General features: G+C 43.7%; 1 protein-coding gene across 3 annotated transcripts in view; it reads left to right on the plus strand.

Annotated features, from left to right (window-relative positions):
- Window positions 1–14,417, plus strand: part of LOC135556494 (AP-3 complex subunit delta-1-like) — a 42,486-nt gene that overhangs the window by 24,543 nt on the left and 3,526 nt on the right. The window contains exons 17-28 of one of the 3 annotated variants that reach the window (XM_064989737.1): window positions 5,416–5,569; window positions 5,763–5,834; window positions 6,446–6,521; window positions 6,758–6,948; window positions 8,153–8,226; window positions 9,783–9,933; window positions 10,036–10,173; window positions 10,601–10,654; window positions 11,863–11,958; window positions 12,207–12,335; window positions 12,807–12,854; window positions 14,219–14,408. In XM_064989737.1, coding sequence (XP_064845809.1) covers window positions 5,416–5,569; window positions 5,763–5,834; window positions 6,446–6,521; window positions 6,758–6,948; window positions 8,153–8,226; window positions 9,783–9,933; window positions 10,036–10,173; window positions 10,601–10,654; window positions 11,863–11,958; window positions 12,207–12,335; window positions 12,807–12,854; window positions 14,219–14,408 — 1,373 coding nt within the window. The remainder of the gene's footprint in view (window positions 1–5,415; window positions 5,570–5,762; window positions 5,835–6,445; window positions 6,522–6,757; window positions 6,949–8,152; window positions 8,227–9,782; window positions 9,934–10,035; window positions 10,174–10,600; window positions 10,655–11,862; window positions 11,959–12,206; window positions 12,336–12,806; window positions 12,855–14,218; window positions 14,409–14,417) is intronic. The other 2 variants (XM_064989738.1, XM_064989739.1) reach the window with 2 other exon arrangements.

The raw sequence follows: 14,417 nt of genomic DNA on the forward strand, positions 1-14,417 counted from the left end.
TGAGGGTAGGACTCCTCCACTTTAGCCCGAGCAGCCTTCATGTTCGCAGCATTGTCTGTCACCAGTGCAAATACCTTCTGTGGTCGAAGGTCATTGACTACTGCCTTCAGCTCATCTGCAATGTAGAGACCGGTGTGTCTATTTTCCCTTGTGTCTGTGGTCTTGTAGAATACTGGTTGAGGGGTGGAGAGGATGTAGTTAATTATTCCTTGCCCACAAACATTTGACCACCCATCAGAAATGATTGCAATATAGTCGGTTTTCTCTATAATTTGCTTGACCTTCACTTGAACTCTTGAACTCTGCATACAGCAAATTAGTAGATACACCCCTCCAACCAGACATGGTTTATGCTGGGGGAAGAAACATACAGAAATGTCTTCCAATACACATTGCCTGTGAGCATCAGAGGTGAACCAGTTGCATACACAGCTCGAGCAAAGCATTATCAGCATTTCTGACTTCATTCTCCCATTGAGTCAAAAAAAATATTCCAGCAGAACCATAAGCTTTTGCTATCGATAAGGTTTCTGATTCATAATTTTCACCTTGAATAGAAGTAGATGGACTTTTGTCAGAGGTTGCTTGTTGTGAGCGCTGAGGGAACTTTATGCACCTGGCCAGATGATTCTGCATCTTTGTTGCATTTGTTACATATGATTTGGCACAGTATTTGCAAATGCACACAGGTTTTCCTTTCACATTAGCTGCAGTGAAATGTCTCCACACAGAGTAGAAAAAGAGTAGACAATGTCTCCTGTAAAGAGTAGAAAAAGAAGAGTAAAAAAGAGACGATACACAATTGGGGTTTTAGGCTGGGTTTCTGTACAGCACTTTGAGATATCAGCTGATGTACGAAGGGCTATATAAATACATTTGATGTACAGATATAGTTAGGCAGTTAGATTAAACAACTCCTTTGTAAGATAAACGTTTTAAAGTGAAACATGTATGGAAACAGGTGAATTAACACCTGGAATTGTTAACAAGTTAGAAATGATTTAAACACACTTTGTTGTAGGCTATTATTTACTAGTTCACAAAAAAATCATGCATGTCATATAAAATATATTCACCCCACCCAGTATTGTAATCAAAACTTACCAGAAAGCATGTAGTCCTTGGCTCAGACAGTGTAGTAGTGTGGGCTCAATAGCATCTCATTAGTGTGCAAGATCTTGAATCAGCTGTACATGTGATGGAAGAATGCACTGTGCATGCAGAGGGTTGCAATTCCATTGAGTTGGGGATAGTTTAACCACAATATGCCACATGACCTAGAATTGCTTTGTGTCTCCCACAAAAAAAAGATTTAAAGCAAAATTCCCCAAATTCCCGGGCTTAGCTACCCATGGAAAATTTCCAGAAAAGTTTCCGACCCTTTGCAACCCTGGTTGCCACCACCATACTTCACCGTAGGGATGTTGCCAGGTATCCTCCAGACTTGGCATTCAGACCAAAAAGTTCAATCTTGGTTTCATCAGACCAGAGAATCTTGCTTCTCATGATCTGAGAGTCCTTTAGGTACCTTTTGGCAATCTCCAAGCAGGATGTCATGTGCCTTTTACTGACCACTCTACCATAAAGGCCTGATTGGTGGAGTGCTGCAGAGATGGTTGTCTTTATGGAAGGTTCTCCCATCACCACAGAGGAACTCTGTCAGAGTGACCATCAGGTTCTTGGTCACCTCCCTGATCATAGCCCTTCTCCCCCGATTGTTCAGTTTGGCCAGGCGGCCAACTCTCGGAAGAGTCTTGGTGGTTCCAAATTTCTTCCATTTAAGACTGATGGAGGCCACTGTGTTCTTGGGGACCTTAAATGCTGCAGACATTTTTGGTACCCTTTCCCAGATCTGTGCCTCTACAATCCTGTCTCAGAGCTCTACGGACAATTCCTTTGACCTCATGACATGGTTTTTGCTCTGACATGCACTGTCAAATGTGGGACCTTGTTATATAGACAGGTGTGTGCCTTTCCAAACCATATCCAATCAATTGAATTTACCACAGGTGGACTCCAATCAAGTTGTAGAAACATCTCAAGGATTATCACTTGAAACAGGATACACCGGAGCTCAATTTTGAGTCTCGTAGCAAAGGGTCTTAATACAGTTGAAGTCGGAAGTTTGCATACACCTTAGCCAAATACATTTAAACTCAGTTTTTTTTTTTTTTACAATTCCGGACATTTAATCCTAGTAAAGCTCCCCTGTCTTAGGTCATTTAGGATCACCGGCTTATTTTAAGAATGTGACATGTCAGATTGATAATATTTTAGCTTTTATTTCTTTCATTCCCAGTAGGCCAGAAGTTTACATTCACTTACATAAAATGTACATACAATTAGTATTTGGTAGCATTGCCTTTACATTGTTTAACTTGGGTCAAATGTTTTGGGTAGCCTTCCACAAGCTTCCCACAATAATTTGGGTGAATTTTGGCCCATTCCTCCTGACAGAACTGGTGTAACTGAGTCAGGTTTGTTCGCCTCCTTGCTTGCACACGCCTTTTCAGTGCCCACAAATCTTCTATAGAATTGAAGTCAGGGCTTTGTGATTGTCACTCAATACCTGGACTTTGTTGTCCTTAAGCCATTTTTTCCACAACTTTGAAAGTATGCTTGGGGTCATTGTCCATTTAGAAGACCCATTTGCGAGCAAGCTTGAACTTCCTGACTGATGTCTTGATGTTGCTTCAATATATCCATATAATTGTCCTCCCTCATGATTCCATCTATTTTGTGAAGTGCACCAGTCCCTCATGCAGCAAAGCACCCTCACAACATGATGCTGCCACCCCCGTGCTTCACGGTTGGGAAGGTGCTCTTCGGCTTGCAAGCCTTCCCCTTTTTCCTCCAAACATAACAATGCTCATTATGGCAAAACAGTTCTATTTTTGTTTCATCAGACCAGAGGACATTTCTCCAAAAAGTACGATCTTTGTCCCCATGTGCAGTTGCAAACCGTAGTCTGGCTTTTTTATGTCTGTTTTGGAGCAGTGGCTTCTTCCTTGCTGAGCAGCCTTTCAGGTTATGTCAATATAGGACTCGTTTTACTGTGGATATAGATACTTTTGTACCTGTTTCTTTTGATTTTCCCATGATGACAAGCAAAGACCCACTGTGTTTGAAGGTAGGCCTTGAAATACATCCACAGGTACACCTCCAATTGACTCAAATGATGTCAATTAGCCAATCAGAAGCTTCTAAACCATGACGTAATTTTCTGGTATCTTCCAAGCTGTTTAAAGTCACAATCAACTTAGTGTACAGTCGTGGCCAAAGGTTTTGAGAAGGACACAAATATTCATTTTCACAAAGTTTGCTGCTTCAGTGTCTTTAGATGTTTGTCAGATGTTACTATGGAATACTGAAGTATAATTACAAGCTTTTCATAAGTGTCAAAAGCTTTTATTGACAATTACATGAAGTTGATGCAAAGAGTCAATATTTGCAGTGTTGACCCTTCTTTTTCAAGACCTCTGCAATCTACCCTGGCATGCTGTCAATTATCTTCTGGGCCACATCCTGACTGATGGCAGCCCATTCTTGCATAATCAATACTTGGAGTTTGTCAGAATTTGTGAGTTTTTGTTTGTCCACCCGCCTCTTGAGGATTGACCAAGTTCTCAATAGGATTAAGTTCTGGTGAGTTTCCTGGACATAAACCCAAAATATCGATGTTTTGTTCCTCGAGCCACTTAGTTATCACTTTTGCCTTATGGCAAGTTGCTCCATCATGCTGGAAAAGGCATTGTTCATCACCAAACTGTTCCTGGATGGTTGTGAGAAGTTGCTCTCGAAGGATGTGTTGGTACCATTCTTTATTCATGGCTGTGTTCTTAGGCATAATTGTGAGTGAGCCCCACTCCCTTGGCTAAGAAGCAAACCCACACACGAATGGTCTCAGGGTGCTTTACTGTTGGCATGACACAGGACTGATGGTAGCGCTCACCTTGTCTTCTCCGGACAAGCTTTTTTTCTGATGCTCCAAACAATCAGAAAGGGAATTCATCAGAGAAAATGACTTTACCCCAGTCCTCAGCAGTCCAATCCCTGTACCTTTTGCAGAATATCAGTCTGTCCCTAATGTTTTTCCTGGAGAGAAGTGGCTTCTTTGCTGTCCTTCTTGACACCAGGCCATCCTCTAAAAGTCTTCGCCTCACTGTGTGTGCAGATGCCCTCACACCTGCCCGCTGCCATTCCTGAGCAAGCTCTGTACTGGTGGTGCCCCGATCCTGCAGCTGAATCAACTTTAGAAGATGGACCTGGTGCTTGCTGGACTTTCTTGGGCGCCCTGAAGCCTTCTTCACAACATTTGAACCACTCTCTTTGAAGTTCTTGATGATCTGATAAATGGTTGATTCAGGTGCAATCTTACTGGCAGCAATGTCCTTGCCTGTGAAGCCCTTTTTGTGCAAAGCAATGATGACGGCACGTGTTTCCTTGCAGGTAACCAGAGGAAGAACAATGATTCTAAGCACCACCCTCCTTTTGAAGCTTCCAGTCTGTTATTCGAATTCAATCAGCATGACAGAGTGATCTCCAGCCTTGTCCTCGTCAACACTCACACCTGTGTTAACGAGAGAATCACTGACATGTCAGCTGGTCCTTTTGTGGCAGGGCTGAAATGCAGTGGAAATGTTTTTGGGGATTCAGTTCATTTGCATGGCAAAGAGCGATTTTGCAATTAATTGCAATTCATCTGATCACTCTTCATAACATTCTGGAGTATATGCAAATTGCCATCATACAAACTGAGGCAGCAGAATTTGTGAAAATTAATATTTGTGTCATTCTCAAAACTTTTGGCCACGACTGTATGTAAACTTCTGACCCACTGGAATTGTGATACAGTTAATTAGAAGTGAAATAATTTGTCTAAACAATTGTTGGAAAAATTACCTGTCATGCACAAAGTAGATATCCTAACCTACTTGCCAAAACTATAGTTTGTTAACAAGAAATTTGTTAAGTGGTTGAAAAACTAGTTTTAATGACTCCAACATAAGTGTATGTAAACTTCTGACTTCAACTGTACTTATGTAAATAAGGTATTTTTGTTTTAGATTTTTATTTTGTTTTTTTAATCATTATGGGATATTGTGTGTAGAATGATGAGGGGGGGAAATGTATTCAACGTAACAATGTGGAAAAACTCAAGGGGTCTGAATACTTTCCAAATGCACGGTATGAACTGTAACTCAGTAAAATCTTTGAAATTGTTGTATGTTGCGTTTTACTTTTTTTTTCAGTGTACTTTATGCAGCCCGTTGGACAATTTTAGGTAATGCAAAGTAGCTTAATGCAAAGGAGCTTTTTATGCGAGTAAAGTCATACCGTATAAAAAAAACTGGATGATTCGGTACAATTTTATAAACTCGGACAGACAATTTATTGTCTTGGTTTTGTCTCCAGTCTGGACCTGGATGCGTGGATCAACGAACCTCTGTCTGGGAGTGAGTCTGAGGATGAGGGTAGGAAGACCAAGGGCAAGGCTGTGTTTGCCAAGGAGGATTCCAGACACACCAAGCCACGCTACACTGAAGTGGACGAGAAGGAACTGGCTAAGGTTAGATGGGAATTTACAAGCCAATAATCCGTGCTGTGTATACATTGAGATACAAGCTCCTCAATTCTTTCAACAGTTGATCTGTTGTTAAATCTTTGGTGATACTATAACAGTCAGACACTGAAGAGGTACACCGGTAAACACCACAGCATTTTCATATGACTGACTTGATACTCTTTCTCCCTCCCAACAGAGGAGAGAAGTAAGGAAGGCAGAGCAGGCCAACAACCCCTTCTACATCAAGGCCTCCCCGTCCTCTCAGAAGGTACACACTGCATCATCACCCAATCGGCAGCTCGTCTTATGTGTTAACCTGACTCTTACAGAAATGTAATTCATTACACATTTCAAACCACTTAAATATACAGTACCAGTCAAAAGTTGACACACCTACTCATTTCATGTTTTTTATTTATGCTATTTTCTACATTGTACAATTAGTGAAGATGTCAAAACTATTAAATAACACATATGGAATCATGTACTTTTTGTTTTTGTTATTCTTCAAAGTAGCCACCCTTTTATTTAATAATTATTTAACTCGGCAAGTCAGTTAAGAACACATTCTTATTTTCAATGACTGTGGGTTAATACACAGACCCTCTGCCATTTGTGAATGTGTTATTCTATGGGCTTTAGTAGTACTGGCCAAAATCAATATTTTATCCAAAAAATGTTTTGTGTGTGTGTATATACACACGTACACCTAAAGGGGTCCTAAAATTCTAAATCAAATAGCTAAGTTATCCATAGTATGACCATCTTAAAACAATTTCATATGTCCGCCTAGCACCCCCATCCCCCAACGTCTTAGAATCTAAAGAATTAAATTGACTAGAAGCCCATTGATATCCCTATGTTATTGTGTGTGCGCAGGTATACCAGGAGGCTGTTGGTGTGGAGCACATTCCAGTGGTGCAGATTGACCTCAGTGTGCCTCTCAAAGTCCCAGGTCAGTTACTCTGGCCACTACTTAATAACCAATTTGATTTCAATATACAGTGTATCAGTCAGTGGCTCTGCACACAGGACTCCAAACCTAACCCTTATCCCTCTTTCTCTCTTCGCCTCTGTCATAACTAAACCCCTCTTCTGTACTTCTTTCTGTCTCGCCTCTTTCTTTCTGTGTAATAACTTGACCCCACTTCCTCTTTCTTTCTCTTCCCCTTTCCCTCCCGTTGGGTTTAGGGATGCCAATGTCAGACCAGTATGTGAAGCTGGAAGAGGAGCGTCGGGAGAAAAACAAGGCAGTCAGGAAGAAGGACAAAAAGAAGAGGAGGGAGAAGGGCCGGCAGAGGAGGGGGGACTCAGGCCCAGAGAGTGAGGAGGACATCACCCCCGCACACATGGTGGACATCGTCACTGAAGAAATGCCAGAGGTACAGTAGGCCAGGCAGAGGTACAGTAGGCCAGGCAGAGGTACAGTAGGCCAGGCAGAGGTACAGTAGGCCAGGCAGAGGTACAGTAGGCCAGGCAGAGGTACAGTAGGCCAGGCAGAGGTACAGTAGGCCAGGCAGAGGTACAGTAGGCCAGGCAGAGGTACAGTAGGCCAGGCAGAGGTACAGTAGGCCAGGCAGAGGTACAGTAGGCCAGGCAGAGGTACAGTAGGCCAGGCAGAGGTACAGTAGGCCAGGCAGAGGTACAGTAGGCCAGGCAGAGGTACAGTAGGCCAGGCAGAGGTACAGTAGGCCAGGCAGAGGTACAGTAGGCCAGGCAGAGGTACAGTAGGCCAGGCAGAGGTACAGTAGGCCAGGCAGAGGTACAGTAGGCCAGGCAGAGGTACAAGTGGGGTACAGTAGGCCAGGCAGAGGTACAGTGTGCCAGTGGTGTACAGTAGGCCAGGCAGAGGTGCCAGTGGTGTACAGTAGGCCAGGCAGAGGTACCAGGCAGAGGTGCCAGTGGTGTACAGTAGGCCAGGCAGAGGTACCAGGCAGAGGTGCCAGTGGTGTACAGTAGGCCAGGCAGAGGTACCAGGCAGAGGTGCCAGTGGTGTACAGTAGGCCAGGCAGAGGTACCAGGCAGAGGTGCCAGTGGTGTACAGTAGGCCAGGCAGAGGTACCAGGCAGAGGTGCCAGTGGTGTACAGTAGGCCAGGCAGAGGTACCAGGCAGAGGTGCCAGTGGTGTACAGTAGGCCAGGCAGAGGTACCAGGCAGAGGTGCCAGTGGTGTACAGTAGGCCAGGCAGAGAGGCCAGGCAGAGTGTACAGTAGGCCAGGCAGAGTGTACAGTAGGCCAGGCAGAGGTACAGTAGGCCAGGCAGAGGTACAGTAGGCCAGGCAGAGGTACCAGGCAGAGAGGCCAGTGGTGTACAGTAGGCCAGGCAGAGGTACCAGGCAGAGAGGCCAGTGGTGTACAGTAGGCCAGGCAGAGGTACCAGGCAGAGGCCAGTGGTGTACAGTAGGCCAGGCAGAGAGGCCAGTGGTGTACAGTAGGCCAGGCAGAGAGGCCAGTGGTGTACAGTAGGCCAGGCACTTTCATAGGTGGTTCAGAGTGTTGCAGATAATAGACGTGGCATACCTTTGATAATAATTACATATGCAAGTTGTTGTTTTGCTCTGTCACTCCATTCTCTTCCTGTCTCAGAATGCCTTGCCCAGTGATGACGATGACAAAGATCCCAACGACCCCCACAAAGCTTTGAACATCGACCTGGACAAGTGAGTTAACTCATCACTGACCTCTCGCTGTATTACAGATGTCCACTAATGGATTAGTATGAAAGTATAGGATATATAACCTGGCTGTGTTATTGTCTACTCTGTGGGGGTGTATAATCTCTTCCTGGCTCCACTGATGAGAGGCTGGTGCTGGCCTGGTCCTCTTCATCCTCACACACTCCCGCTCGCTGTGCTGTGCTCTGCTCTGTGGTTCTTTCCCTCTGTCTCTCTTATGCATACACACACACACACATCTGTTCTCTTGACTGTGCAGTTTGCTGGTGGCGTCTCACAGGTGAGTACCTTCCCAGCCTCAGCAGAAGCCCCGTCTGGGCCTGGACTCAAGACTGACTGATCTGCTTCCTCTCTGTCTGTCTCTTTCTCTGTCTCTCTCGCTATGTCTCTCTGTCTGTCTCTCTGTGTTTGGGCATGATGTGACTTTTACAGTTTGAAGTTTGATCCTTGTTTTCAGCAACACTCTCTCCTCCTGCTCACCCCTCCTCCATTTGAAACCTTCTACAAGCTCACTTCAGAATATCAGCATTCCCTCCATACAAAACTCTGTTAATGTGCCCACTTTGTGGCTGGAACTGAAGAAAAGCGCTCTCACTTCTCACTAACATGAACAGATTGATGTGATAAGATGAGAGCTTATAGATTTCTCAGTGGAACTGCTGATTTTCTCAAATCATGACTCAATCACCATTACTAATCATGGATGACTACTGTTGTTTTTACTAGTCAAATCCCCAAATCAAATCCTCACCCAATCCATGGATCTTCTTCAACATAATGTTAATCGTTGGTAACAATGGGATTGTTGTGGATAGTCCGATTTAATATAATGGTTCGGTTAAAACGTTTACATGCTTTGCAAGAAGAGAAATGTCACATAACCCTGTTTTAAATGGACACATCTGAAATCCATCTACCTGATGTCACTCTGATCAATGCAGAAATTCCCCTATCAAAATAAACATTCTACCCCAGTGTCCATTCTGAGGACATATAAAGTTTGAATGTGTAAACTACTTCAAAGACACATACATTCAGTTGTTCTGAACTCACTTCATTCTCACTTCATTCTCGCTAAAGAGGGAGGCTCGCTCGGTTGCTGCTAGCACATGCAGATCAAATACACTGCTAGAACACCGATTAAAGGTGTTTAAATGTCCTAATAATTTGAAAGATTGCTCAGAAAACCAGGTGTTTTAATCGGCATATACTTACTTTGATTTTGTCTGTTCGCTGATTTAAGAAGGTTTGTGCTGAGCAAGTTTGCGTTTGAAATGTCATGCACCTGAGTGGAGTGGATGGACTTGTCTCAACTAGCTTCCTTTCCTAATCTCCTTTCCTTCACTGGCAGTGGTAAGTGAATCGACTGGATAGATTTTCACCATGCTGCTTTTACCCTGTCTTTTCCTCCCAGATCAGTGGTAATGGAGGAAAGGAGGCTAGTTAAGGCTATTGAGACATAGCCGATGGCTGTAGTGTGACCAGAATCACCATGTACACTCAGGGCTGTGGTTTTATGTGTCTCCTCTCTGTGCTCTCAGGCCCCTGGCAGACAGCGAGAAGAAGCTGCCAGTTAGGACACACCGTCCCGATGAGGTCCTCAAGAGCCCCATAGAGGACGAGGAGGGGTTGGAGGTCACTTCAGAGCCCAAGAAGAAGAGCGGGAAGGAAAAGAAGGACAAGGAGAGGAAGGTGAGGCCCTATTCTTTATGTCCTTGGAATATTTTTCATATCTTTGACGTTTCTGTTTTTTGTGACCTTATTGTCTTAAGGAGTGTTTTTTTGTCATTGTAGAAGGGTAAAGAGAAGAAGAATAAGAGAAAACGCAAACAAGAGGAAGGGGAGGATCTTATGGAGGCTGGTTCAGAGGAGCCTGTCCAATCAAAAGTGACCAATGATGTGGCAGCCCAGCCTCCTGCCTCCACACCAGAGGTATGACATCACAAAGGGAGGGACTACCTTTTTTACAGGGACAAGATTTGCACAATGTCATTCTGTGTAGGATATTGAAGAATTAAGGCTGACACTAAATAATTTAACTAAACTAAGAATTTGATTTAATTAAATTTATATAAAATAATCTGTCAAACAAACACATTTCTTTGGTCATTTTCATTTATCAATCATTGTCATTGCTTCTTTCAAGCCCCCTCGCCATCCTATCAGCAATAAAGATTAAATCAAGTATCAATCAGTATTTAAGATTGCAGTATGTTTATTCGCTATCTTGAAATACTTGATTTATTCATGAAAATAACAGTGTAATCTCTGTATCCATTTTCATGAAGAGGTAGTGCTAAAATGTTAACCTCTCTATCCCCCCTCGCTCTTGCTCCCTCCCCCTCCCTCACTGTTGTAGGCTTCGGATCTGGATTTCTGGCTCTCAAATGCTCCAGTGCCCTCTGACCCTCAGGTTGAGTTCCCCTCTCTCTCTCTTACAGTCACTCCTTGTCCTTGTTGTCATTTATTTGTGTTCTAACAGTACCTCTTCATCCATCCTCTGCTCTTGTCTGATCCTCTTCTCCATGTTTGGTTCTTTCCTTCCTTGCATCCACTTATCTCTTGCACCCTTGCATTACTGCCACTCTTTCTGAGGTCACGTAACCTTACTCATTCTGGGGTTGTCGTGTTTCTTAGTGTTGGTTCTCTGTTTTGGTTTTGCTCGATGTGTCTGTTTCTCGTCAGTGGTGGGGTCACAGTTGTCAAGTGCAGGGGCCTCAGTGTCTGGAATCATGCTGACGGTTCTTGTTGTTCCTATCAAACCAATGCAACAGTAGCACAGCTCTTCATGTGTAGTAGGACTACATATAGACCGTGTTTTTTACTACATACTGAGTGCGTGTGACTGTGCATGTGACTACATACCCTGTGCTTGTGACTGTGCGTGTGTAACTGCAGAGCAGCTGTTAGACCAGGTGGAAGACTAATGACAACAGTACAGTATTCAGTTTAAAGCCAGACTAGTTCATAAAGTTTAGCTCTGTGACCCCACACTCTCTGTCCTCTGTTCTGAACTACTGTATGGGACTGTTTCAAGCAGAATCTGATCATTAGATATACATTGTTCAGGGGCTCTGTGTGTTGATTTTGGGTTTACACCACACCAACTGTCTGCCCTCAGGAAATAAGCTACGTCTAGCAGTCACCCAAATGTGACTTCACAGTTCACACATCCTGTCAGAACATGTTTCTGTATTTCTGTTTTTTTGAGTCGATTATTGTTCCATTTAAGTACAGATGTGAAGGGATGCTATCGACAATGGGTCCATTGGAACAATGTCAGGATTTGACAACTTCAAAACAACAAACAAATTACGACTAACCCAAACTACTACTACCTGTACTTGTATATGATCAATATTTTTTTATTTATTTTACCTTTATTTAACCAGGCAAGTCAGTTAAGAACACATTCTTAATGTGGGTTAACTGCCTGTTCAGGGGCAGAATGACAGATTAGTACCTTGTCAGCTCGGGGGTTTGAACGCGCAACCTTCCGGTTACTAGTCCAACGCTCTAACCACTAGGCTACCCTGCCGCTACAAATGACAGCGTGTTGTATGTCAATAATCCTCCTAAATGTGTCCATACTCATTCTGAGGGCTGTGTGTGTGGTGACAGGAGGCCGCAGCAGTACCAGACGCTCCCCCTGCCTCCACTCCTGAGGCTGCGTCTGGTGTGGCTGTCGTGGTCCCAGACTCTGAGCCTGAAGAGACTGTGAGTCACTTTACTGATGATCACCAGACAGAAATCTCAGCTGTTACTCATTTTTATTTTATATTTTATAAACCTTACAGAACATACACATACAAACGACAGCATCATTCATTACTAAGGATTCTACATTAAACACGAGCACAACAGGATACTATATTTTGACAGATCTTGTCTGAGCACAGAAACTCTCCCTCCCTCTTTCTGAATAGACTGCCCTTTACACCATCCCTTGATTGTTTCCCTCTCAGAAATCCTCCAAGCACAAGAAGAAAAAGGAGAAGGACAAGAAAAAGAAGCACCATCATCATCACCATAGCGATAGAGCCAGAGAGGAGTCTGTGCAGAACGGCACGGTGGAGGACGAGGAGCCTCTGCCGGTCAGTAAACAATCACCGTTTAGTCTGTCCACTCAGTCCAATCCCTGTCCACTGGACGTTCAAGTCATAAATCAAATAAAATTAAACTTCATCTGTCACATGCACCGAATACAACGAGTGTAGACCTTACTGTGAAATGCTTACTTACAAGCCCTTAACCAACAGTGCAGTTCAAGAAGAGTAAAGAAAATATTTACCAAATAAACTTAAGTAAAAAAGTAACACAATAACAATAACGAGGCTATATACAGGGGGTACCGAGTCGGTGTGCGGGGGTACAGGTTAGTTGTGCCCCCACAATACTGTCCATATAAAACTTCCCTACCTTCACCCATTTGACACAAGTATGTCAAGTATGCAGTGTGTATACACTCCCTATCTCAAATAGCATATATACATAGTCCAGACCTGGGTCTAGTTCCCTTGTTTGCATATTGAGTGAGAACTGACCAGGCTCTTCTCTCTTTACAGCCCATGTCCAATTACGCCCTGCTGGCTGAGAACTCCTACATCAAGATGGTGAGTGGGAGCGAGACGCTTGGGTCCACTGGAGAAGTATACTATTGTTGTGTATCTTCTATAGCCACTCATATTGGAGCTGGGAGGAGTTGTACCATTGATATATATATATATATATATATAAAATACAGTGCATTCAGAAAGTATTCAGACCCCTTCCCTTTTTCCACATTTTGTTACGTTACAGCCGTATTCTAAAATTGATTTAAAAAATCTATCTACACAGAATACCCCATCATGACAAAGCAAAAACAGGTTTTTAGAAATATTTGCACATTTTTATTAACATTAAAAACAGAAATACCTTATTCAGTCCCTTTGCTATGAGACTCAAAATTGAGCTCAGGTGCATCCTGTTTCCATTGATCATACTTGAGATGTTTCTACAACTTGATTGGAGTCCACCTGTGGTAAATTCAATTGATTGGACATGATTTGGAAAGGCACCCACCTGTCTATGAAAATGACCCACAGTTGACAGTGCATGTCAGAGCAAAAACCAAGCCATGGGGTCGAAGGAATTGTCCGTAGAGCTTTGAGACAGGATTTTGTCGAGGCACAGATCCGGCGAAGGGTACCAAAAAATGTCTGCAGCATTGAAGATCCCCAAAAACACAGTGGTCTCCATCATTCTTAAATGGAAGAAGTTTGGAACCACAAAGTCTCTTCCTACAGCTGGTTGCCCGGCAAAACTGGGCAATCGGGGAAGAAGGGCTTTGGTCAGGGAGGTGACCAAGAACCTGATGGTCACTCTGACAGAGATCCAGAGTTCCTCTGTGGAGATGGGAGAACGAGATTAAAGTGTGTAGATTGATTTTAGAATAAGGCTTTAACGTAAAAATGTGGGAAAAGTCAAGGGGTCTGAATACTTTCCGAATGTACTGTATATACTGTAAGTGGACCCCTGCTTATGCTCCCTATTTTTCTCTCTTTCAAGATGAAGCAGGATGCTGATGAGGTATTGGCTGAAGTTCTATGAACTGCAGGCTATGGGTTTTACAGGAGAATCTTCTAGATGTTCTGTGTGGTTGTGCTTTTTCTCAGACTGTGCCCCCTGGCTTAATCACCCTGTGATAACCAAGCTGTTATGCAGAGACGTGTATAATGGAAAATGTAACCCTGTTATTCACAACACCAAAAGCCAGGGGCATCCTCTTTTTAGTGTGTGACGTAACGATTCTACTGTCCTATCAGTGCTGTTTCCAGTTTGCTTCATAAAAATCACATGGGATTCATGTTGGGATTGGAATGGTTGAATCGATTTGCTGGTTTGCATGCAAGTCAATTTGCTGGGCTCCTTGTGTGAACACTGCTGGCTACGGAGTGGGTTGACCTCCGCTTCATCCCTCTCTTTCCCTCTTTAGGTGTGTGACATCCAGGGGAACCTGCATGACGGTAGCCAGGTGGTGGTCTCTGTCATCTTTGAAAATAAGTGTGACAGTTTCATCAAGTCCATGGAGTTCAATGTGATGGACTCTCTCAACTCCAAGCTGCAGCGGCCTGAGGGAGCCGGCCCACATGACAGCCTCACCGTGCCCTTCCATCTGCCCCCCGGTGAGGAAA

The sequence above is a fragment of the Oncorhynchus masou genome, chromosome 15, assembly GCF_036934945.1.
Source record: "Oncorhynchus masou masou isolate Uvic2021 chromosome 15, UVic_Omas_1.1, whole genome shotgun sequence".
Taxonomy (NCBI): domain Eukaryota; kingdom Metazoa; phylum Chordata; class Actinopteri; order Salmoniformes; family Salmonidae; genus Oncorhynchus; species Oncorhynchus masou.